The following is a 24,892-nucleotide window of genomic DNA, read 5'->3' as shown; positions in this document are numbered from 1 at the left end:
ACGTGGGAGAAAATGCCTCCTCCACTATGATGTCATCCTCCAAATGAGCTTTAAATGCCATAAGTGTCAAGTGGGCTAATGACTGCGCCATACTCTAAGGAGTAGCTCCACATGAACGGGTATGCCTCCAAAATGCCTCCAAACCAAGACATCATCACCACAGTACCCAATGTCACCCTTTAGAAGGCAAGAGGGGTGACATGGCACTCTTCTACTCAAGCGTTTGTTGAGTATGTTGCCATTGATGTCAAGCAACATTTGCAACAGGAGCAACAAGTGTAGGATGTCAAGAAGCAGGTGCAGGATAATGATGTAGACGTGATGAAGCCCTAGCACTGATGATGTGGAAAAAACCCTAACTGCAGGATGAAACCCTAATCCTAGGGTTTGGATCCCATGGTGCAGATGTTGATTTGCAACTTAATGTAATGATGTGTTGAGGTCATGATCATCATTGATGTTGCAGATGGATGATAAAACCCTAGCTTTAGGGTTTGGCTTCCTTGGACAATGAGGACACCCAATAAATATTAAGGATTTTGATGATGCAAATCACTGAATTTGTCTTGGACACCCTTGCCATCAGATTCTCCTCATCATGCTGATTCCGTTGATGTGTGGAACATCTCGTGGTCCCTCTCGGTTTGTGAGTTACACTAAGTCAAAGTTGCAAACCCTAGCCTATGGACCAAAACCCCGAATGATGATGTGGCAGTTTCTTGTTGGTTAAAACAAAAGGGATTTTTGACATAAATTAAATTAAATGAGGGGTTTCAACATTTATTAAAATAAAAGTTTTTTAGGAAGTCAAAGATCAAAATTAAGTTCAAATTTGAGCCAATGAAGGTGGACCCTAATCTTTGGCTTTATTTTAAAATTAAAATTTAATCTTCCTTCATGGGTTGGCTCCAAGTTCGGGCTCTCTAGAAGTATTTACTGTCGGCCTCAAATACATTCTCATGAAACTATATAAACATATCATTTACCTCTCCAAAATGCAAGCGAAGAGTGAAGTCATTTCTTTGCGGCCAAGACAGATTGAGCGGAGGGTTTCATTTAGGGTTCAAGTTTTAATTTTTGAGATTCACTGTTCTTGTAGGACTATAACTCGTTCTTTTCAACATGATATTTTTATGATTCGCTTTGCGGCCAATCAAAGGGTTTTTGGATGGTGAAATTTGTAAAGGGTTCACTGGATTTGTTTTGTTTTGTTTTTGAAGAAACATTCCGCTTTGACAAAAGTCCTCTTCTACGGCCAAGTCTAGGGTCTAAAAACATTCTAATTGCCCTGCGTTGAATTTCTGACGTGATCACAAACTCGTTCTTGCAAGGATTCTTTGTGGATAACAATTTGTTAATTTATGTGGGTTTCACAGGATCAGACAAACGAAATCAAATTCATGATTCCGTATGATTTCTGGGCATATGTCTTGCATTGATTCAACTCTGAGGTGACAAACAACAAAGGAGCATCAAATTGATACAAGAATTCGTCACTCTGCTTTGACATCTGATCAAACTGTGTTCTTGTGATACAAATAGACCCTAATCTCTGCAATATCCCTGTAATGAGAGAGCCAAATATAAATCTCTGTGATGAGTGAAGTCTATTTCTTGTGAAGTGAAGTTTTGAAGTTCCAGTCTTTATTTCTGGGTGAGATACTGAAAAATGTAACCTATATTCACTACCAATACAACCTTGTTAATTCTGAAGATCCTACTCTATGCGTATATGCCGTTCATCAAACAACTCTCTTTTGATCCTCTGCGTAACCATTATTATTTAGTTTCTAGACTTAAGATTAAGTACTAAACATGTATGGAAGTTGGATTGGTATATTAAAGTATGGAAGAGCATATGGAGCAACGGAGTTGACAATTGCTATCTGCAAATAAATGTGACAGTCAACCATTTACAATCATATGTTGCCTTGTGCATTGACAATATTCTAAGCACAATTGTCTGGAAGATATTCAGTACTATCACCACTGTTTTCATTGTTTCATGATTATATCCAAGTGGCAGTAGGGATATGTCAATAATATTTGACAGAGTATCTTTTAGCAGTGTCAATATTTTACAACTGTAACAGTGACAACAAAATACAACAGTGACCTTGATGGAAGCTGATAAGCGTTGACTTATATACTGCCAGTTAGGGTTTACATAGATACACTGACATTGTAGGAGACTGAAACCAAAGTACGTTGATTTGAGAAGTGTTAGCCAGAAGCACTGAAGAAGGCAAACTAATATGAGGGTATGCTGATTGATGAGGGTAAACTGACTGACTGTAAGTTTAAAAGAGTATAAGAGTAATCTTGGAAATGACCTTTGTGTGTAAGGCTTAAGCTTGCATATCTGTGACACAATTGTGTCTATATAACCTGGACCAATAAATGGCAGTGAACTTGATGATTTGGACACTAATCCATTTGATTGTGATGGTTTCTCTGAGATATTTGACAGATAGAGACATGATAATGATCTTGATAGTAGTGACCTTATATTGATGCAACAATAATCCTCATAACAATGAGTGGTGACAGTGATGTTAAATGCATATATGATAGTGATCTTGAGGAAAGTTGAAAAGGGTCAACGTTGGGGCACATGCTGGGGTACTAGGGTAGCTAGTAAAAGGGAAACCCACACTTGGGTATATAATGTATAGGAGGGACTAATCATGGTACATGAGGTGCCCCAACCTTGATTTTTCCACCCTTCTTTATATGCCTTTTGCCTTTTATGATTTTTCTTTAATTAGCTGCTAGGGGCTCAAGGGGTAAGAGCATGATGTGTGAGACACAAGTGAATACCCCTTTCAAGGTAGGGCGGTTCATTGCCCACCAGGGGTTGGGACAATCATGTGTTCCTAAATGATAAAGGAGGCTCATCTAGGGCCTATAAGAACCAGGGTGATGGCCATGATGATGGGTTAGAACTCATGTATTGGCTTTTGCTCACGTGTTAAATGTGTTTGTCCCGACCATATTTTGCAATTTGTGGTACATGTTCCTGTTGAATGTGGCCAATTATGCTTTTACTTTCTTTTTAGCTGCATCAACCTCCGGGGCATTATTCCAGGCTTGACCCAAGGTGTGGGCAAGGGGAAGGGGAAAGCTAATCCTATGTGGAACCAGGTGGGAGAAATGATAAATGGGGCTATAATGAGCGGAAAGTGGGTAATATATGTGGATGAGGGAGATCCAAAATCGGCCATGAAGTACCATCCCTAAAGCCAAAGGGTTAGTAAAAGAGATCCCACAAGACTAGAATCCAAGGTTAACATCCAAAAGGGGTCTAGGGGACAAGAGCATAAACCTAGTTCATTCTTTCCGCCGAATCACCCCATTAATCCATGCCCAAAAGTGTCCATGATAAGCAAACTATAATAATCAATTACCAAATGACAAAGCATACCTTTAGGTTCAGGAGGCCCACCTTCAAACATACAATCATGGCAGATGGGTGAGGGACCACATGGCTGGCTCAAGTTGTGGAGAAGTGGCACAACAAGCTAGTTGGTGGCTGCAAGGGGCTGTTGGCTGAGGACCATCTTCGAGAAAATTTTTCTCCTAGAAATATCACCCACAAAATGGTGGGTAACAACCCCCACCAATAAAATAATATTGAAAAGGAGTCTAGAAGCTTGGGGAGAATTCATAAAAGGAGGTTGTGGATCATTTGCTATTCATTCTATTTGATCATTTCTCATTGTTATTGAAGAGAAACTCAAGTGAGTTTCAGATCAAGGATTTCAAGCCAAATTCGTCACCCTAGTTTTGGTGGACCTCATTGCCACCCTATAGTCTCTTTCCTCCAATTTTGGTGGACGATCTTTAACACCCTACTTGCAGGAAAAACTGTAGATCCGAAGTATCATTGATATTTGTAGGAAGGATCGAAATTCCCAATCACCCAAGAGGCTGAATTGTTCCAGGTTTATATATTCCTCAAGAAGGCTGATTTAATTGTTCCCAAGGTGCCAAAGCCCTTCTCAAAGAGGCCGAAATCTGAAGATAACATTGGCCATCTGCAGGGTCGATTTCTATTGCACAAAAAGGGGGTCGATTTACCTCATTGAGGCTGGACGAGTTTACTGTTATAGTGACTGAGCCTGGGACAGAGGAGAGGGACGAGTTTGTGGTCCCTGTAGCATGAGTTTCTTCCCTTGCACAGAGGAAAGGTTATCATCTTTATTGTGGGTCGAAGGTAGTTCCCTTGCTGGTGCGTTTTCCAGATTAGCAGAGGTCAAGTTCTACTTCTAGTCTCTAGTACGAAGTGCTGTACGAAGAGAGCAAATCATTTGAATATTTGCTGGTATCCCTGGGCCGAGTTATACCACACTGATGATGATCCAAACAGAGGTTAAAGTCTTCCTCTTTGCTGGCTGCGTATACAAGTTTGAGCATCAGAGTTTATATCAGTGAATGGGCTGAATTTAGGCAAGGGGAGAAGGGCCAGAACTGATGTTTTCTTGAAGGCCGAGTCACTGTGAAGAGTATGGATGTGTTTTCTCCTGTGGACACCTGTTCAAGCCATTGATGTCATCAAACATTCTCTGCTGGAGCGTGCTACTGTACATCAGTTTCATTCATATCATATCAGTCCAGATTTGTCCTCTAAACTTCATGTTTAACTCTTCATTGTCATATACATGTATGCTGCTGTTTATGGGTATAATATTCCTCTATTTTCATTAATCACTGTGTACTTGAATGTTAAATTAAAAGGGAACTGCCCAAGCTTGATTTTATTATGATATTGGCATTATATCGTGTTATATATTTTTCTAAGGTTTGATTGTAATTGTGGGAGGCTGATATACGTAGCTGATATGAGTAATTAGTGGTTGCCTGTGTAATTTCTAAGTACAAAATAGAATTATCATTGCTGTTTTGAGATCTGGTTACGTACTCTTATCTTTGTATATTGGTGCACATGATAAATAAATGAAAATTACACGTACAACAGTGTGCCAACAAATTGTTTGACGAAAAGTCTCACTGGAAACCTCATTAAAAACTCAGTCAATCATTGGGAAATTTAAGGTACTTCCTGGGAGGTATATTACAATACTAAGGTTATGTTGGTACTTTGTGCATGAAAAACGAGTACGTTCATGCCATACAAAACTTCCTAGTACCACTTTTTTATTTGTTACATAAATTTTAATTAAAAATTCCCGTTATGCAGAAAATCTTTAATTATTAAAAAATCCTATACAAACCTAAGGCATTTTTGTGAGGCTCAAGGTAATGCCTAGCATGGTAATATACATTGACCGTAGAGTTATAAAACACACTCAATGCCTAGTTATTAAGACACACTCCAACTTTGGAGGGTCTGAGTTAAAAAGCTCAATTAATTATTTATTGCTAAAAAGAATAAATGATTAATTAAGTGAAAAAAACACTCTGGTGCGACTTCCTTAGTAACTCGGTCCTGAGGAGCTAAGGCTTTTACATAAGTTCATCATGCTAGTGACATTTTTACAACTCCCCCATGGGGTACACAAATCATATGGAGAAAGAAGAGAAAAGAGAGAAGGGGGGGGAAATTGCCCTATTGGACTTCTCGACTTGAAAATTTGATTGGTGCCTTTTCCAATCTTAATGTTCCTCTTCCTTTATTTGCTAGGTATATCAAGCAGGTAACAGTTAACACGCCTTATCTTTATGTGAGATAAAGTACAACTAGCACCATTCAATTTGTAATCCTTTGGCTAAGATGCTACGAGTGTGGGGTATCTATTCTGCCAAAGATGCTTAGGATTTATACTTGGTCCCCATTGTTGTTTTGTGCATTGGTGCATCCACAACCATGAGCACAAACATGAGCTTGTCATGTGTGAGACTTGAACTCTAGTGAGGGCGATATCACACCCCCACTTTCATTGACTTGAAAAGCCATTATTGACACAATATTTGTCTATTAAATGTAGGGGAATTAGAGATAGTATTGTTGAAATTTGGCAGCTCAAGGAGTAATTCCCTCCATTAGGAAGCCTTTCTCATCCAGAGAAGCCCCTACTAGCCCTTGGAAGAATTTAATTTGGTCAAAGAAAAATATTATTTTTGAGGTGAAACCCACATGAGCACAAAATTACAAGTCGGCCTGGGCAAGGAAATTCGTCCTCCTCCGACACATATAAATAGTGATCATGTCACATCACTTGGAGGTCATTCCTCACACCACATTCTTCTCTTATATGGTTCTTGTAGCTCTGAAATTGCAGGTCTGTTCTCACACGTGTGAAGAGGAGGAGCTTTCTGATTAGTGCGTTGACTTTCTGATTTGACAACATTGACCAGCCTTGATTACACTTTGACTTGGATTTGTTTGACTTGGTTTTATCTCTGTTTTGGACGGCTGAATTGATTGGGCAAGAGACAATTTTTCTGAGAATGTTGACCTACCTTGACCGCAGACTTTGACCATAGTTGACCGCAAATTTGCTGAAGTATGACTGCAGACTTTATCTCTCCTTTGACCTTGTTTTTGTTGACTGTTTTGACTGGATTTATCCAAGCTTGGAAGGGCAAGTTGACTACTGTCTTGACCGAACGTTTTGGAAGCTGTGTTGACCGTTGACCAGGACTGGTTAGGGCTGCTGCTGCTGCTGACTTTGACTAGATTTGCAGATTTGACTTGTTGACCAGATTTGACTTTTTGGGCTCATCTTTGATTGGATATTGGTTAGTTGATTTTGTAGTCAAAGAGTTGACTTTGACTCATTGGAACATCGTATCTCTCTGCTGAACATTTGATGACAATCTAATTAATAGAAGAAGATTTTTGAAAGGGTTTCCCCCCTTGTGGGGTTTTTCCCTGGTCTTTGACCAAACACTGTGTCACTATTGTTATTGGCTGTCTTCTATTGTGCATTGATTTACTGTTCTATCTACAATTGCTTATGATTGTTGGAAGATTGAATTATATTGGATAAATTGATTGCTAATTGAAGACGAATTGGTGTAAGTGATAACATAGAACACTGGAAAATTAACACAATTGACCCAAAATATTCATTTATTTTTGTGCTCTTCATAGTCTCCTTCTGGTAGTTGGCCATGGTCACCTTTTCTAGAAAACAAAATATGAACTTACCTTATATTAAATCATTTAGAATATTTGAAAGAAATGGGTACATGCCTAGTATAAAGGTTTTCAAAATGTTTTTTCGGTAAAATGTTTCACAACATTTTTGGCATGTTGAAATTTGGTAGCTTGGAAGGCATTTCCGAGTGGAAAAGCCTTGGGGGGCTTTGTGGTTTTGAGTTTGGGGTTTTGGACCCAAAGGAGCGGGCTTGAAACCCAAGAAAAAGAATTTAATAAGTTTAATTTAATTTTGAGTCATGTAGGCTTAGGTTAGCCAACAAGGCCAAGGGACATGACCGTTGGGGTTTCACACCTCTTGGACAAGTATATATTGAAGCCAAAGGAGAGGCTAAATTACATCAAGTGAGAAGGACATCACTTGTGTGGAGGGCTCAAAGTGATCTAGCTGTAGTCTGCCAAAGGAAGTCTAGCTGCAGGAGAGATTGGATTCTGTTTAAGGTGTTGTTGGTGTAAAGGATAAAGGCTAGCTCTAGTCTATGGGCTAGATGATGTTTTCTACAACTGCAAGGAGTGAAGGCCTGGATGAAGGTGACCCGCAAGTCTGCCAAAGGAGGGCCGCAGAAGCTGCCGTAGGAGGGCAGAAGTGCTGGCCATAGGGCCGAAGTTTGGCCAAAGACTAGACCGTGTCTTGAATTAGCCACAGGGAACAACATCAGGGCAAGGCTTGAACAAGCCTAGAAAAGGTTGGTCGCAGGATTGTTGGGAAGGCCACAACCCATAACAAGTAGGCCGAGGGCAAACAGGAAGTTGGCAGAGGCCAAAACAATTAGTTGAGGGCAAGACGAGTAGTTTGAGGCTAGGCAAAGGTCAAGGAATAAGCAACAAACCTAAAGTAAGTAGGCTGAGGGCCTGAGGAGGACTAAAAGAGAAGTCCGAGGGTCAAAGGGCAATCTATAGGTGATCTATAGATAGGACAAACTACTAGAGGTCAAAAGAAGGTTGTTGAGCATGTTGAAGGTAGGTCAAAGGTGTGACAACAAGGTATTTAGGGTTGTAAAGTTGACTAGATCCTCTATTAATTTCTGGTAGCATCGGATGTGCTTGAAGTCTCAAATTTTGCAGGGAGGCTTAGACATATGTATTCCACAATACCCAAAAATTATTTGGGAAATTCCACTCAGAGACAGTTTTATTAAAATAATTAATTATTTTTAATGGGACCCTAAGTCAAAACTTAGGAAATTAAAATAATTAATGGGTATTAATCTAAACTGTGGGTGTAACTTCTAGAAGAAGATGAAGATCGAGTCCAAATGATCTAAGCCATTGATTAGAATCTAATATGGGCCGTTGGTTCTCAACTGGAAGATTATAAGAAGGACATCAAGGGGCATTTGTAAATAACACCAGAGGCAGATACTCAGTTACTCGAGTAAGATCGATTTTCTCATTGGTCGAAGTTCGGCAAGAGAAAATCGAATAAGAGGGAGAGTTGCAGGTGAGAAGGAGAGAGAGGATATCAGCATCAGTCTGGAGGTCAGGAGCAGAAGATGTAGAGCAGAAGGAGGACAACGCAGAGGCTGTGACGCAGAGGACAACGCGGAGGCAGTGTGACGTTGGGGCAACGTAGTTCTCACACAGGGGCTGACGCAGTGAGACACAGAGGAGGCAGTAGGTCCTCTCCTGATCTAGGTGGATGTTGGTGGTCACCCACCTATCCCACTTGGACCCCCACAACTGTCTCTTTCAGTGTTTCAGTTTCCTAAATTGTAGCACAATTTACTATTTTTAGCAGTTTTTATGGTATTGAACTTACAAAGCCATTCTGAGGCACTAAACGACGTTTTTTTGGGAAATCTAGGAGCAACATGGGTTCCAAAGTTGTAGTCGTCGGATAGATCTTTCTAACGAGCTATTGTGTACATCAAACGGAGATTGTATGCCAAAGTTACGACCCTGGGAATTTGATGTACCAATTTACCCAAAACGGGGCCCATAGTTTGGCGTTTCATCTTCTAGGGTTAGGTTTTTGGATGTTTAGGGTTTTCCATTGTTTCTCAACAATAAATAGGCCTTCGAGCCTCATTGTAACTCAGTTCAGAGGCATGTAGCCGCCACATCTCTTCTCAGAGATAAGCTACCATCGCCCTAGCTAGTTTATTTCCATTTCTGTCTGTAAGCATATTTTAGTGTTTTACATTAATGAAATGAAGTATTATTTCTGCTGCATCTCTGTATTTATGGTTATGTCTGTAATCTGTTGCGTTCCTGTTTAAATCCGAATCAGTGGTATCAGAGTGGTCTGCTCTTTCTCTGTTTTTCTTTGCATGTCCCCAACGAGGTCGGGATATAAGGAGTTAGGGCTTGAACTGGTCAAACCTTTGCAAGACCAGCCTCGAAAATCCCGACAGCTTCCCATGGTGGATGAAAAGAAAGACGAGGGGGCAGGAGATCCTATCCAAATATTGCTCGAAGAAGCCCTCGAGCAACAAAGGAACACGATGATGGAAAACTTTGCCCAGATCCTTCAGCGGCTACCCAGAGGCAACACATCAGCTTCCAACAGCTACTCTGGAAACGCCACACCCTTTAAGGTACAAGTTAATTTTGAAATCCCCATATTCGAGGGCCAGATAGATGCAGATGCCGTAGATACATGGTTAAATCTGCTAGAAGGGTATTTTTTTGTTCATGATTTTTCCAGTTGGGAAAAGATTATTTTCGCTCTTCTCAAAGCAACCCCCCACGTCAAGGACTGGTGGGAAACCTACTGCGAGCAGAAGGATCAATGTTGCACGAAGCGGGAGCGAAGCGGAAGCGCGAAGTGGAAGCGCAGAGCGCGGAAGCGTCATTTTCCAAAAATCTAGGAAGCGAAGCGTCCGCGGAAGCGTCTGCTATATATATATATTTTTTTATATTTTTTTGCATTTATACTCAAAACAAACATCCCAAATACCAAATTAATTGTAGAAGACATGAAAACATGCATATTTTTGCATAAATCAAGATAGATATGGCATCCATGATTCCATTGTAGTTACTAGTATGTACAACAATCATCTATATTCTAGCTATTACAAACATACATCAAATTTTTAAGCATATTATAAAACATAAAACATTTAAGCATATTATAAAACATAAAACATAGAGCATATTATGATTTATCTAGCAAGTGAGCAACTGTCAACATTTGTCATGTCCAAAATTCAAATAATAATGTTTACAAAATATGTCACTTGGTCACCGCCAAGCCAAAAAGGTTCAAAATTCAAATTCACAAGTCTACAAGTCTAATGAGTAATCTATGACAAAAAGAAGTAGATTGTGAATATATCTACTAATCTCTCCTCCTTCCACCACGAATAGAACGTGATGGCGGGACTCCACGTGGTGGCAATGAAGAAGATGGTCCCTGTGTAAGTCGTGGCACTGGAACTGATGAAGAAGAACCCCTTGCCGTTGGTGTTGAACCATGGAACCTAGAAACCAAGGGACCAGATGGGGGTGGTGGCAATGGCATATCAACACCCATGTCATCATCCTAGAATCGCTCAAAAAATTCATGCAAAAAAAAAACACTAGTTAACAAAAAAATTAAAAACATGAATTAGAGAAATGCTTTATAAGGGAAAATTGGAAAATTCATACCACAATGGACATACCTGGATAAGAGAATCCTCTAATTGCTCTAGTCGCAACACTCCATCCTCCAAATTGGGCTCCTCTGGATTCTTGTCCCAAGTCAACAAGTCTTTATTAGACTTTGCATCTTCACAGTAATGGGACAACAATCGCAAGTTGTAATGAACATAAACCAGGCTCTCTGCCCAGTCTAAATTCAACCTGTTCCTTTTAACACTGTGGATGAAAGAATAAGAGCTCCAACACCTCTCTGCAGAAGAAGTGTTTACCACCTGTGATAGCACCCGCAATGCCAAACTCTGTAGAAGTGGAGTAGGCCCTCCATGCATGTTCCACCACTCAAGAGCAGAAAAATGCTCTCGATCTTGAATTGCATGCATGCTCCCAAATGGACCAGTGTTGCTCGTATAGTTGCTCACCTGTCTCCGTACCAATGCAGCCTCCTCATTATCAGGGATTAATCTACTCAATGCAGCCATATATTTTTCGTGAACCTCTTTATCTTGGTGTGGTTTTTTCCTGCTTCCCCCCCCAGGTGCTGGTTTTGAAAGCCATGATGGATGATAGTATTTAGGTGTCAAAACATATGCTAATGCATGCAATGGAACATTTAGCATATCCCATCGGTTTTCCACCTCTTCACGAATATAATTGTACAAGGTGGTATCTCTAGGCTCAACAATGTCTTTAATCTGCCCCAACATGCTATCCATTTGCTCATACACCTCCCCAATTACTGGTCGATCTGAATCTGCAAACTTGATCATGTAATAAATTGGTTTGGTGAATTGCAAAACATATTTAACCTGTGACCAAAAGTAACTGTCAAGAACAGTGTCCTTGACTTCATTAGCACCATCTGTGTCAGTGTTAATTTCATCCCATGTTTCAGCACACACCAGATTAGTTAAAGCTTGTCTCACCCTCACTAGCCGCCTAAAGGTGAGGTAATAACTAGCAAATCTTGTCTTTGCAATTTTAAGCAATTGCAACTTGGAGTAAGTGCCATAGAAGTAGTTTACCCTTGTATGCCCTGTGATGAATTTAATGAGCTGCTTCCCTTTCCTGTAAACCTCAGCAATCCACCCACAATCTTTGTGTTTCACAATATCATGCATCAAAAGGTTCAATGTGTGAACCAGGCACCCAGACCAAAAGATGTGTGGATGAGTACGCTCAATAATTTTTCCTGCTAACTTACAATTTGCTGCATTATCTGTGATCACTTGAACCACATTATTCGGACCAACATCTTTGATTGATTTCAATAGGAGATCTGCAATGTTTTGTGCAGTTGCACTGATGGAGGAGGAGTCATGAGATGCAATAAATACTGCACCACTAGAAGAAACACCAAGAACATTTATCAAATGTTGGTTTCTAATATTTGTCCACCCATCTGATACAATGGATACCCCAGAATCCACCCACTCATGTGTAAAACGTGTCAAAGCTCTTTGAACCTTAGCTTTTTCTCTTTCTAATAACACTGTTCTAGCTTTCTCATAGTTGGGGGCCTTGTATCCTTTTGGGGCTTCATTGATGGCCTTTACCATTTCATGCCAATAGGGAGAGCGAAGCACATTGAATGGTACACCGCAAGCACAAAGAAAACGGACTATCTTTCCATCCACATCATCCCTCCCAGCAACATTAAGGAAATCCCCTATTGTTTTTCTACCTCCAGAGGTTGCAAAAGTACCATGAGGAGATGGGCAACTACCAAATTTAGAGGTTGCACTTGATTCAGAATGAGTTTTTTGTTTCTTGTTTTTTTGTTGTGCAGCCATCTCTATTTGGATGTATTTTGTTCTTTGTTCAGCTGAAATTTTTGGGCAAATTTGTACCCCCACAGAACCCTTTTTTTCATCACTGTCCAGCACCCCACAAAGATGCCTCCTCAGACGGGTATATGAACCACAATATGGTTTTCCTCCATGACAATCATGAGGGCACATCCATTTGTAAGATCCACCACCCTTTCCCCCATCAAGTTTGGTCACATAATTCCACAAGGGTGTTGTTGTACCTTTCCCATCTTGTGCTTCAGTGTCCCCTTCAAGTTCATCCCCTTCCTCTTCAAACCCTTCCTCCTCATCATACATTGGGTCACCAAGTTCATCCCCTTCCTCTTCCCCTCTATTCCTCACCCTTGCCATCATTAAAACCAAGAGTGGAATGATACATAGAAGCCAAAAGAACACCATCTTGGAATATGGATATAGGTGGTGGACAACCTGTAAATAAAGGAGCAAGTAGAAACAATGGGAAAGAGTAGGAGAGGGAGGAGAAAAATACAATTTTTTTTTCAAAAAAACAAGGGAGTTTGGGGTTTGAACTTACCTCTTTAGCTCTTGTAGATGAAGTCCTGCAAGCTCTTGCTCCAAGCTCCTCCTCCTTCTCCTAGCTCCTCCTTCTTCACTCCTCCAAGCTCTCCTCTCTTCTCCTCTCCTTTCCTCTCTTCTCTTCTCCTCTCCTCTCTTCTCTTCTCCAACTCTCATAAACTCAAAGTGAGAAAATGAGAAGAGAATGGGGGCTTTATTCTTTTCTAAACTCACCCTAAACTAACCCTAACCTCACCCTAACCCACCCCCTCATGCTAACTTAAGTGAACTTTTAAAAAAAAAAAAAAAAAAAAACCAAGTTAAATGCTGCCCGCGCGGAGGTTAGTGGAAGCGCGCTTCCGGGCCTCGTGAAGCGTGCGCTTCCGGGCCTGAAGCGTTGCGCTTCCGGAGGCCCGAAGCGCCCTCCGAAGCGCGGATCCGGGCAGCCGCTTCCATAATTCCAGGAATCGTTTTTTTAAAACGGAATCGCGCTTCAGAAAATTGGAATCGCGCTTCGGGGAGAGGTTCCAGAACGCTTCCGTACGGGACGCGATTCCGGCCTCGGATCCGGGGGGGGGGGGCGATTCCTGCAACACTGAGAAGGATGAAAGTATGGGCTCACTATTTTTAGCCGCACCCACTTGGAATTCATTTCGGGATGCCATCAAGGAGCAGTACTACCTTGTCAAAAGCTATGAGGACAAATACATAAAGTGGACCACGCTGTAGCAGGGAAGGGAACATGTGCCGGAGTTCACAAACATTTTTCATACCCTTCGCACACAGTTGGGTATCAAGGATTCTGAGCTACATTCGGTACTCAAATACCGCAGCTGCCTACATAGATACATCCAGGACGAGATGGAGTTCCTGAACATCTCCTCACTTGGCACGGTGTACCGATACGCTGTCAAAATCAAGCAGAAGTTTAAACAAAAGAAGTGAGACTTTGGATCTGCGAATCCGAAGAACAAAGGACAAAGCCAAGGCGGGGTGACCCAAGAAAACCCGTTGAAGCCGCAAGAAAAGAACAACACCACGAAGCCAAAGAAGGACACAAGAAAGTGGTGTGAGTTCCATAAGAGCCCCACTCACAACACAAGTGAGTGTCGGACCAAGCAGTTGCTGGTGGCCGAGTTGAAGGCTTCAGAATCAGATGCATGTTCCGACCCTGAGTCAGAACCCGACAAGGGGAATGGCAAAGGGAAGCAGATCATTGACGCAGAGCCCAGCGCCACTGTTGCCACCGCCAAGATCCAGAAGAATGAGCTCGAAGACCCAGAGGAGGGGGAGCGTCTTTTCCACTCACAGATGTGGGTGAAGGGTTCACCGCTGCAATTCATTGTCGACAGTGGCAGCCAAAAGAACCTCATTTCAGCAGAGGTTGTGAAGCGGTTGGGCCTACCGACTACACCACACCCGTAGCCGTATAGTATCGGGTGGCTTCACGAAGGACGAGATCTCCGAGTTCGCCAACAGTGCCGCCTTCCCTACAACATCAAGCCCTTCACAGACGAGGTATTGTGTGATGTTGCACCTCTGGATGTTTGTGATGTATTATTAGGCCAGCCATACTTGTGGAGGCGACATGCTGTGTATGAGTCAAGGCCTCGCGCTGTTATTATTTCTTTGGGTAATTCATTATACAGGATACCGGAGGTAGCCCCACCTATCGCCACCTCTTTGATCACTGCTAAGAAATGCAGCAAGCTCATCTCCCAGACTAGGAAATTCATTTTCTATTTGGTTCGCTCCCAAAGTAAGGGGAAGATCGTCGCCAAACCCTTGGCCCCCGCGAAGGGTTCCTCCACGCAGCGACAACAACAGATGGATACAGTCATGAAAGACGATAGGAACATCTTCTCCTCACCCACAGGGACACCGTTGCACTATCAGGTACCACACAAGTTTCAAGTGGGCGACAAAGTCTGGTTGCATCTGCAGAAAGAACGCCTTACAAGAGCCCATCAGAAGCTCAGACCACTCCGATATGGTCCTCACACCAGTACCAAGGCTGTGGGAAACAATGCTTTGGAGCACAACATTCCCCCATTTCTTCGCTTGCACCAAGTGTTCAATGTGGACCGCTCTCGACCATGCTTCCCACCATTACTGGACACATCAGAGATTGCAGAACAGCTCACCAGGGACCAAGTTCAGCAGATGGAGGAACTCAACGCAATGGGGACCATTACTTCCTAAGGGGGGAGGAATGATCCAGGTGCATGTTGGTGGCCACTCACCTATCCCACTTGGACCCCCACAACTGTGTCTCTCAATTTTTTAGTTTGCTTAATTGTAGCACAATTTACTATTTTTAGCAGTTTTTCGGGTCCTGAACTTCCGGAGCCATTTTGAGGCCCTAAATGACGTTTTTTTGGGAAATCTGGGAGCAACTTGGGTCCATGGACTGATGTTGCTCTTCCCAAAGTTGTAGTCCTTGGATAGATCTTTCTAACGAGCTATTGTGCGCGTGAAACGGAGATCGTATGCCAAAGTTACGACCCCAGGAAGTTGATGTACCAATTTACCCAAAACGGGGCCCATAGTTTGGCATTTCATCTTCTAGGGTTAGGTTTTTGGATGTTTAGGGTTTTCCATTGTTTCTTAACAATAAATAGGTCTTCGAGCCTCATTGTAACTCAATTCAGAGGCATGTAGCCGCCACATCTCTTCTCAAAGATAAGCTACCATCGCCCTAGCTGGTTTATTTCCATTTCTGTTTGTAAGCATATTTCAGTATTTTACATTAATGAAATGAAGTATTGTTTCTGCTGCATCTCTGTATTTATGGTTATGTTTGTAATTTGTTGCGTTCTTGTTTAAATCCGGATCATCTCCTGGATCAGAAACTCGTCGACAAGTGTCTGTAAAATTTTTCACAGAGAATCCTCTTCTATTCTATTGGTTGTATCTTGTACATGAGATTTTTGCTGAAGAATAATAAAGAAACCCTCATCTGCTGAACTGGTTTTCTCACATAGGGGTTTTCCAGGGACATTTGTCCAAAAATAACTGTGTCATTGTGTTGTATATTTTCCCTGTTGAGTTTCTTGTTTTGGCATATTATTTTAAATAGTGAATGTTGCAGTTGTATTTGCTTCGATATTTATAGTAGAACACAGTAAATAACTTGTATGGATTAACAAGTAGGAGAAGTAACATCAGTTTGTTGCAGTAGGGATTTCGGGTTTAGGAATTTTCACGTGGTATCAGAGCTGCAAGTGAAGCAAGAAGAATAAAACCGAAAGACCCAACACTGAAGGAAGAAGGGAATTCGAAATTCCTGCAAAGGCAACAATTCGAATCCCTAGAGGGTTTGGGTAGTTCAGGGCAGGAGAGCTAGATTTTCGAGGGAAATCTCTCTTTGAGTGAGTCAATAGAGAAGTAAGATTGCTATATCGAGATTTGCCAGCGACAGAGGGAGCAGCGCAACAAAAGCTTCAGCGAAGAGGTTTTTCTAATGGGACACAATTTTATGCTGGCAGTTGCTAGGGCAGGATAGCGTCAAAGATCATTAGAAAAATAACACAAAGATGGAAACTCAAGATGTCTCCCAGTCATCTTCCAGATTAGAAGAAGAATTCACATGCTTAGCAAGTTCAATGTCAGCAGATGTTTGGTACATTGATAGCGGGGCTTCAGCCCATATGATTGGAGTGCGAGAATATTTCTTGAGCTATCAAGAAGAACAGACTTCTAGATTACTATGGGAAATAGAACAAAGTGTACTCCAGTAGGGAGAGGCACCATAGCATTTCAGACAGAAGCAGGAACTAGCATTCGAGCCACCAATGTTCTGCATGTGCCTGGGTTAGGAATGAATCTGATTTTAGTGTCCCAGTTATAGGACAAGGGATGCGATGTATACTTCATTTGAAAGGAAGAATATGTCAAACATCCGAGATGGAAGAAGAAAAGACAAATTGGAGCTCGAAGCAACATACTGTATAGGTTGCAGCTCGAGTCTCTAATGGCACTGAGGGGCAACAATCATAATGGTGAAAAGGAATTGAATGAATTATGGCACAGGCGAATGGGACACTTACACCATGATGCACTAAGGATGCTCATAGAGACTATTACAAGAGTTCCAATCCTTAGTATTGAGCATGATGATTTATTCAGAGGATGCATACTAGGGAAGTACGCTAAAGCATCTTTTTCCAGAAGCAACAATAGAGTAGAATGTGTATTGGGATTGATACACTCAAAATCCACAAGAGCTCTTAGTGGTGGTGAATACTTCGTCGCCTTTATTAATGATCACTCTAGAAAAACCTGGATCTATTTCTTAAAGACCAAGGATGAGGTCTTTGATCGATTCAGAGAGTTTAAGGCTCTCGTTGAAACATGACAGGGAAAAAGATAAAGGTATTGCGTTCAGATAATGGTGGAGAATATACAGGGAAAGACTTCACAATTTTTTGCACAAAGGAGGGCATAAAAAAGAATGGAAAACTCCATATAATCTAGAGCAGAATGGAGTAACAGAGTGGAAAATAGAACTATTGTTGGGGCAGCAAAAGCTATGTTGTATGATCAAGACTTGCCTAGATTCTTATGGGCAGAGGTTTGCAACACAACGACATATATCCAGAATAGAACTCCTCATAGAGCGTTGGGGAAGAGAATGGCCGAAGATGTCTTCATAGGGAAGAAGCCAGAAGCAAGTCATCTCAAGATATTTGGAAGCGTGGCATATTGTCACATTCTAGACGAGAAGGGCAGTAAACTGGATCGAACTACAGAAGAGGGGTACCTCATAGGATATAACGAGACCTCAAAAGCATATAGAATCTACATTCCTAGCAGCTGGAAGATTGTAGTGAGACGAGATGCGAAGTTCATGGGGGATAGAGCTTTCAGGAAATCTTGAGAGATGCCAGCAGAAGGTCAGTCAGTGGATGTTCCATTAGTCTAGTAGCAGCAGGGGCAGCAAGGAGGATAGGCAGGAGGACAGACACCTGGATCGAGTGCAGTAACTAGTACCAACATTTCCTTAGAAGAAGGAAATCCAGATAGTTCTCAGTAGATGGAACAACATGACTAGGAGGAGGAGTTGATTGAGCCTCCCACCACCAATGGTAGAACCAGCAGGGAAGTACGACAGATGCTGAGGGACACAGAGGAGTTTGTTGGAGCTCCCAGAACCGAGAAGAGGCAACGTAGACAACCTGGTAGATAACAAGCCTTGGTAGCACAGGTTGAAGAACCCTCTAGCTTTCAGGAAGTCGTTCAACACCAAGTTTGGGTGAATGCCATGGTAGAAGGAGTATAGTTCTATCATGACGAATGATGTCTGGGAAGTAGTACTTAGACCAAAGGATAGATCAGTTGTAGGATCAAGGTAGATCTACAAAATCAAGTATGCTGCAGATGGCAATATAGAAAAGTACAAGGCTAGGTTTGTGGCAAAAGGGTACGCACAGAAAGAAGGAATACACTATGAAGAAACCTTCGCCCTAGTAGGCTGATATACCTCTATCAGATCTGGTTTATTCCTAACAGCTCAAATGGGATGGGAAAAAAACTAGATGGATGTCAAGACAACATTTCTGAACGGGGTGATAGAAGAAGAGGTGTATATAGAACAACCCGAAGGCTTTGAAACGCATGAAAAGAGAACTCATGTGTGCAGATTAAAGAAAGCCCTGTATGGGCTCAAGCAGGCACCCAGAGCATGGTATGGTCGGATTGATAGTTACTTGCAGCAGTTGGGATTCGTCAAGAGTGATGCTGATCCCAATCTCTACTATTTAATGGTAGAGAATGAGCCACTTATTCTGGTATTATATGTGGATGACTTGTTTTTAACAGGGTCATCTAGGCTCATACAAGACTGCAAGAAGAATCTTGAAGCAGAATTCGACATGAAGGATATGGGGTTGATGCATTATTTTCTAGGGTTGGAAGTTTGGCAGAAGAATGGGGAGATCTTCCTTGGGCGAGGAAGATATGCTACAAATTTTTTGAAGAGATTTAATATGTAGGATTGTCAGCCCATGGCTACTCCCATGATCACCAATTGGAAGAAAATAGATGCATCAGGAGACAAGGAGGTGGACCCCACCTTGTACAACCAACTCATTGGGTCGCTCATGTATCTGGTCAACACTAGGCCAGACATTTTCTTCGCTATCAACACCCTTAGTCAATTCGTGGTGGAATCGAAAAGGGTACATTGGGCAACTGCTAGGAACATTCTGAGGTATGTGCGTGGAACAGTCAGATATGGGTTGAAATACTCCGGAGGGGATGACGTCAGATTGAATGGATTCACAGATGCAGATTGGGCAGGTAGTTTAGTAGACTGGAAAAGTACCTCTGGTTACTGCTTCAGTGTTGGATCAAGAATGATCTCTTGGTGCAGCAAGAAGTAGAAGTCGGTAGCTCTGAGCTCAACAGAAGCTAAATATATGGCAGCCAACACAACTATGTGTGAAGCTATATGGCTTAGAAAACTACTTGTGAGTTTATTTAGAAAAAGGATGGAAGCGACTAGGATTTACTGCGATAATCAAAGTTGTATCAAACTCTCTGAGAATCCAATATTTCATGATCGGTCAAAACACATTGATATCAGATGTCACTTTATCAGAGACTATGTTCAGCGTGGGGCAGTACAACTGCAGTATGTCCCCACAGGAGATCAAGTAGCAGATGTACTCACAAAGGCTCTAGGAAGAGCTAAGTTCATTCAGTTTAGAGAGCAGATGGGTATGGTAGAGAATCCGTTTCAGTAATAGAAACAAGTAATTTCTCAGTTACAGTGGCAAGGAATGAGAGAGAGTTGCAGTACAGATGCAGTGTGGGCAGTGGCAGGGTTAGTAGCAGTACAGATGTAGCATTTGCACAGTGGTTGGTGGGTAGTGATGTCAGACATCAACAACACAGAGGGAGATGTTACAGAACAAGGTGATGCTTCGACAGGTTGCATTGCTAGAGCACATTCCTCGCTAAGAGGGAGTGTTGATTTCTGGTAGCATCGGATGTGCTCTAAGTCTCAAATTTTGTAGGGAGGCTTAGACATATGTATTCCACAATACCTAGAAATCATTTTGGGAAATTCCACCTGGAGAATGTTTTATTAAAATAATTAATTATTTTTAATGGGACCTTAAGTCTAAACTTAGGAAATTAAAATAATTAATGGGTATTAATCTAAACTGTGAGTATAACTTCTAGAAGAAGACGAAGATCGAGTCCAAATGATCTGAGCTATTGATTAGAATCTAATCTCGGCCGTTGGTTCTCAACTGGAAGATTATAAGAAGGACATCGAGGGGCATTTGTAAATAACACCAGAGCTAGATACTCAGTTACCTGAGTAAGATCGATTTTCTCACTGGTCGAAGTTCGGAAAGAGAATCGAATCAGAGGGAGAGTTGCAGGTGAGAAGGAGAGAGAGAGGGTATCAACATCAATATGGAGGTTAGGAGCAAAAGACATAGAGCAGAAGGAGGACATCCCAAAGGCTGTGATGCAGAGGACAGTGCAGAGGCAGTGTGACGCTGGGACAACGTAGTTCTCATGCAGGGGTTGATGCAGTGAGACACCGAGGGGGCAACAGGTTCTCTCCTGGATCAGAAACTCGTCGAGAAGTGTCTGTAGAATTTCTCACAGAGAATCCTCTTCTATTCTGCTAGTTGTATCTTGTACATGAGATTTTTACTGAAGAATAATAAAGAAACCCTCATTTGTTGCATCAGTTTTCCCGTATTGGGTTTTTCCAGGGACATTTTTCCAAAAATAACTTTGTCATTGTGTTGTATATTTTTCCTGTTCAGTTTCTTGTTTCAGCATATTATTTTAAATAGTGAATGTTGCAGTTGTATTTACTTCGATATTTATAGTAGAACACAATAAATAACTTGTATGGATTAACAATTAGGAGAAGTAACATCAGTTTGCTGCAGTAGGGATTCCGGGTTTAGGAATTTTCACAGCCTCAACATGGTGACAGCAGGAGGACTGGTTGCAGAGGACAACAACAAGCAAGAGGACCTTGGGGTAAAGGAGCATGCCCAGGTAAGTAGTTTATTGATTGATGATTTATGGCGGGCTGGTTAAGCCCTGGTAATGCTTCAATAGTATTGATTTGATAGTTGTAGGTGTACTTGATTTTGGGCAAATGAGAGCCTAAAGGAAATGGCCTCAACCCTAGAGTTTTAATCAAAGGATAGACTTGTATTATAGCATTGTATTGGGATTTGTAAAGGGCCATAATCCTTGGTACATGAGCCCTATGGTTTTCTTATTGATGGACTAATAAGGAATGCACTTTGGGCCATAAAATCTTGTGTACTGTTATTGATCTCATTGCTGTTATATTCTGTTGTGAAAAGTACTTTATTGTTGGGCATCTCTAGTGTGTTTGTGTTCCTAGCTAGGGCATAGACCTAACCTAGGATGCATGGAAATTCCAACATGGCATACTTCTTTAAAATTTTGGTGTTTAGTGGGAAGACCCACTATAGAGAGTAGATGCAAAAGTGGGGATCACTAGAGCTAGGCTAGGTTAGCTTACAATAGAAAATTACTTCTGTGGATAATTTTTTTTCTAATCTTAAGTTTCTTTCACAGGTTTATGCTCATTTATGGCATGGAAATGTTCCTAGCATATCACCTTTCAACATTGTGTTTAGGACGAAATATGCTGCCAAATGTAGAGGAAGAAGGATGACAATGCATTAACAGCAGATTTGGTTGCTATAGTTTATTTTTTATTTTAATATATATTTTCAGTTTTTTTGTATTTACGTATTAAATAGTTTTTATTTTTAAATCCATTTTTTTACATTCTATCATTGGTTTTCATCCATGTAATAGATAGATGGAAATGACTTGTGTCTCTTTAGAGAAAAGATTCTTGGAAACAGTTTTGTCTTTCCTCTATGTTGCATACTTTTATGAAAGTCTTTTGTAGTTGGTACAGCTGTGGAAAAGGATTAGTTCTGATGTACTATTTAATTCTCTTCAATACCCTACTAAATCTTTGTGACATTTGTTTGCTTTGATGCAGGTGTATGAAGCATTTGCATTACCATTTGATAGATCCTTTAGAGAACATTATCCCTTTGCTGGATCGTGATGCCATCCAACATATATTGCAAGATTTGGATGAAATAAATAACCCAAGAAACTGCAGAATCAGAGCCCCTCATTACCTAAAGGTCTTGAAATCTACAGTGAAAATTCATTTTCTTAATGGTGTAGTTCCATGTGATTATTGAAATAAAGCTTTTAGATAAAAAAGACTGGTCATATATATTAGATAATGGGCCAAAGATTTATCTATATGGCTTGGGAATCTTCTTACACATCACATGGATGTATGTGTAAGACATTTATTTATCATCAAATCGTACTCAATTAGCAGTAATATTCATACTTTTCTTATTTCAACATGGAGCCAAACATTTCCAATACACGAAAGTCAACAGAAAATGAATTAAACAGGATTATAATCATTGCAATGATTAATGTCTGCATTCTTTCCAACAGCTATTTTGGCAGATGACACCTTTTTAATGTGAAACTGTTAGGGCCAGAAAAGGATTTGTGCTCTAAGGTAATGTGCCTAGCGTTTTGGATTTATCTTGGCTGACAATTTGACTTGACTTAAAGCATACTACCAAGCTTCAGAATATGGTTACTTGTAAGCTTCAGGAGGGTTTCTGATAAAGCATCAATCAGAATGATTCCGATGACTTGGGAGTTCCAGCTGAGTCCAAAGTTAAAAAAAAAATAAAAAATTTGAAGATCTCATTTACATCGGGAGCCTCCATGGTCTGACAGCCAATAGAAAGAGAGTGCCTTTAAAGACATGTTTTTGCAAGTATTCATTATCTTTATGAATCCATGTATATGATTGATAAAGGCAGTTAACTATTTGTAATATCCCTTAGTATTATTTGATTAAAATTAATAGGGACTTTGCTTCAAAAAATTATACCATGAATTTCTGTTCCAAAAACACCATAAAATTTGCACAATTAAACACCATAGGAATTACCAGAAAATTAATAAATTTGCAATGTAAAAACCCAAAAATTGTATAAACTGCTGCAGCTCCGGCAATATTTTATTAATGAAAATTTTGGGAGGAAAATTACATAAATGTCTGAAGCAAAACCAGGATAGACTCTTGAAAGTATGTAACGTGCCTTCTCGAATGATCGGAAGAGAGACGACTTGCTAGCTCATTTTCGACTCCCATGGGCTAGAGTCGCTATGGATAAATTAATAAATGGGGTCAATTAATAAATGGACTGTTGAAAAAATAGAGTGCAATGAATACAAGTACTATTTGAGTTACCCAATGTTCTTTTTACTTTGAGAACAGAGATCAAGGGTTGTCAAGAGATGGCTGTTGCAATTTAGTAGCTGATCCTAAATTGGATAGCAAATAATAGCACAAATTCAGTCTTGAGACTGTTGGGGACAAAACCAGTGTGTACACAGCACTAAGAGATGAAGAGAGGGCCATATGTTGTTTTCAGTTTCTTCTTGAGACTGCTCTGAGGCTGTATGGTCAGTCCATTGATCACGACACTGTGTAATGGTCTTGACTCTATTGGTCTCGTCTTTACTTTATTCCATACCCTTGCGATGTATATGTTGGCACCTCTGTTGAATTGCCTCACAGCTCTTCTATGTTATATGTGACATTGATCCTCTGCAGTGTATATATATATGAGATTGTCATTCAGTAATTTACAGCCATATGGATAGTCTCCTGCTCGCCTCAGTGAATGTTCAATCTTGCTACAGCACAATGATCTCAACATACACAGTACATGTGGTATTCCCTCGTTGGTATAGTGTCAACTTTCAAGTTAACATCTCTTACGTATGGCATCTCCCATGTATGGCATTACGATATCACAGTTATGTTACAGCGTTGGCATATGTTTGAATTTGTTGATATCACAGTTCAATAGTATATGTATGGCTCTATTGACATTAAAGTTCAAGTATATGTAGGGTATCGTTCAGTCCAAAAGCAATGATGATGATTTATTAGTATAGCAGTAGCAGTATTCTCGATAAGACTTGTTCACAAATGTAGTTGTGAACAAGTCATGTATAGGCTCTGGGCAACCTGATAATATTTGCACTTTTAATTCACTGTTGAACTTTCAATGACAATCTAATAGAAGAAGAAGAATTGGGATGGGTTTTCCCTGTTGCGGGGTTTTGCCCTTGTCTCTGACCAAATTCTCGGTGTCCTCTATGTGAATGCTTTCTTCTTATGTTCCCTTATGTTCCGCTGCTATGATATTGTTGTTCTTTCTGCATAATTGCTAATGATGTTATGATGTTATGGGGTGAATTCTATATGTGAATGATGAGTGCAATTATCTAAAGCAAAGAACAATATGGCCCTATGAAAAATCAACATGGTATCAGAGCTGGGCTAGAAAGAAAAGGTCAATAGAGATCACCTTAGTAGACACCCTTGTTGGAATCAGTTGAGTAAAAGCAGATGGCAGAGACCTAAAAGAAGGCTGGGGTTTGAAGGAAACCCTAGAGAAATCTTGATCTTTCAGACTAGTTTAGGGTTTTAAGAGATGGCCTGTATTCTCTTGCACTAATGTGATTCAAAATTTTGTGTTCAGTTAGAAGCCTTTGAGCTAGCGTTCAACAAAAACCCTAAGAGTAACCCTTGATGTAAGGCCTGACATGAGAAGGAACCAGGGAGCAACCCTTGAACTATTTATATACCTATGACAAATTCAAAGAAACCCTAAGAAAGGGTATGATCTAGAATCAATACTTTGATAAATATGAAATCAGGAATACAGCTTGGACTCCTTCCAAAGATGGAGCTGACACATTCCAAAGATGGAGC

The 24,892-nt window shown here is 40.8% G+C and overlaps 1 protein-coding gene and 1 long non-coding RNA gene across 5 annotated transcripts in view; both read left to right on the top strand.

The window, feature by feature from the left end:
• Window positions 1-24,892, top strand: part of ITPK4 (inositol 1,3,4-trisphosphate 5/6-kinase 4) — a 415,945-nt gene that overhangs the window by 116,975 nt on the left and 274,078 nt on the right. For all 4 annotated transcript variants that reach the window (XM_089432987.1, XM_089432986.1, XM_089432985.1 and 1 more), the window contains one exon: window positions 22,061-22,211. In XM_089432987.1, coding sequence (XP_089289113.1) covers window positions 22,061-22,211 — 151 coding nt within the window. The remainder of the gene's footprint in view (window positions 1-22,060; window positions 22,212-24,892) is intronic.
• Window positions 20,949-21,745, top strand: LOC149167443 (uncharacterized). The gene is made up of 2 exons (XR_016260927.1): window positions 20,949-21,066; window positions 21,622-21,745. It is a non-coding gene; the product is annotated as an uncharacterized LOC149167443 (long non-coding RNA).

The sequence above is a fragment of the Pinus tabuliformis genome, chromosome 5_1, assembly GCF_031772625.1.
Source record: "Pinus tabuliformis cultivar Carrire ecotype Pingquan chromosome 5_1, CPIR1, whole genome shotgun sequence".
NCBI classification, from domain to species: domain Eukaryota; kingdom Viridiplantae; phylum Streptophyta; class Pinopsida; order Pinales; family Pinaceae; genus Pinus; species Pinus tabuliformis.
Note: the sequence above shows the minus strand (reverse complement) of the source record. Positions and strands in the feature narration are given on the sequence as shown.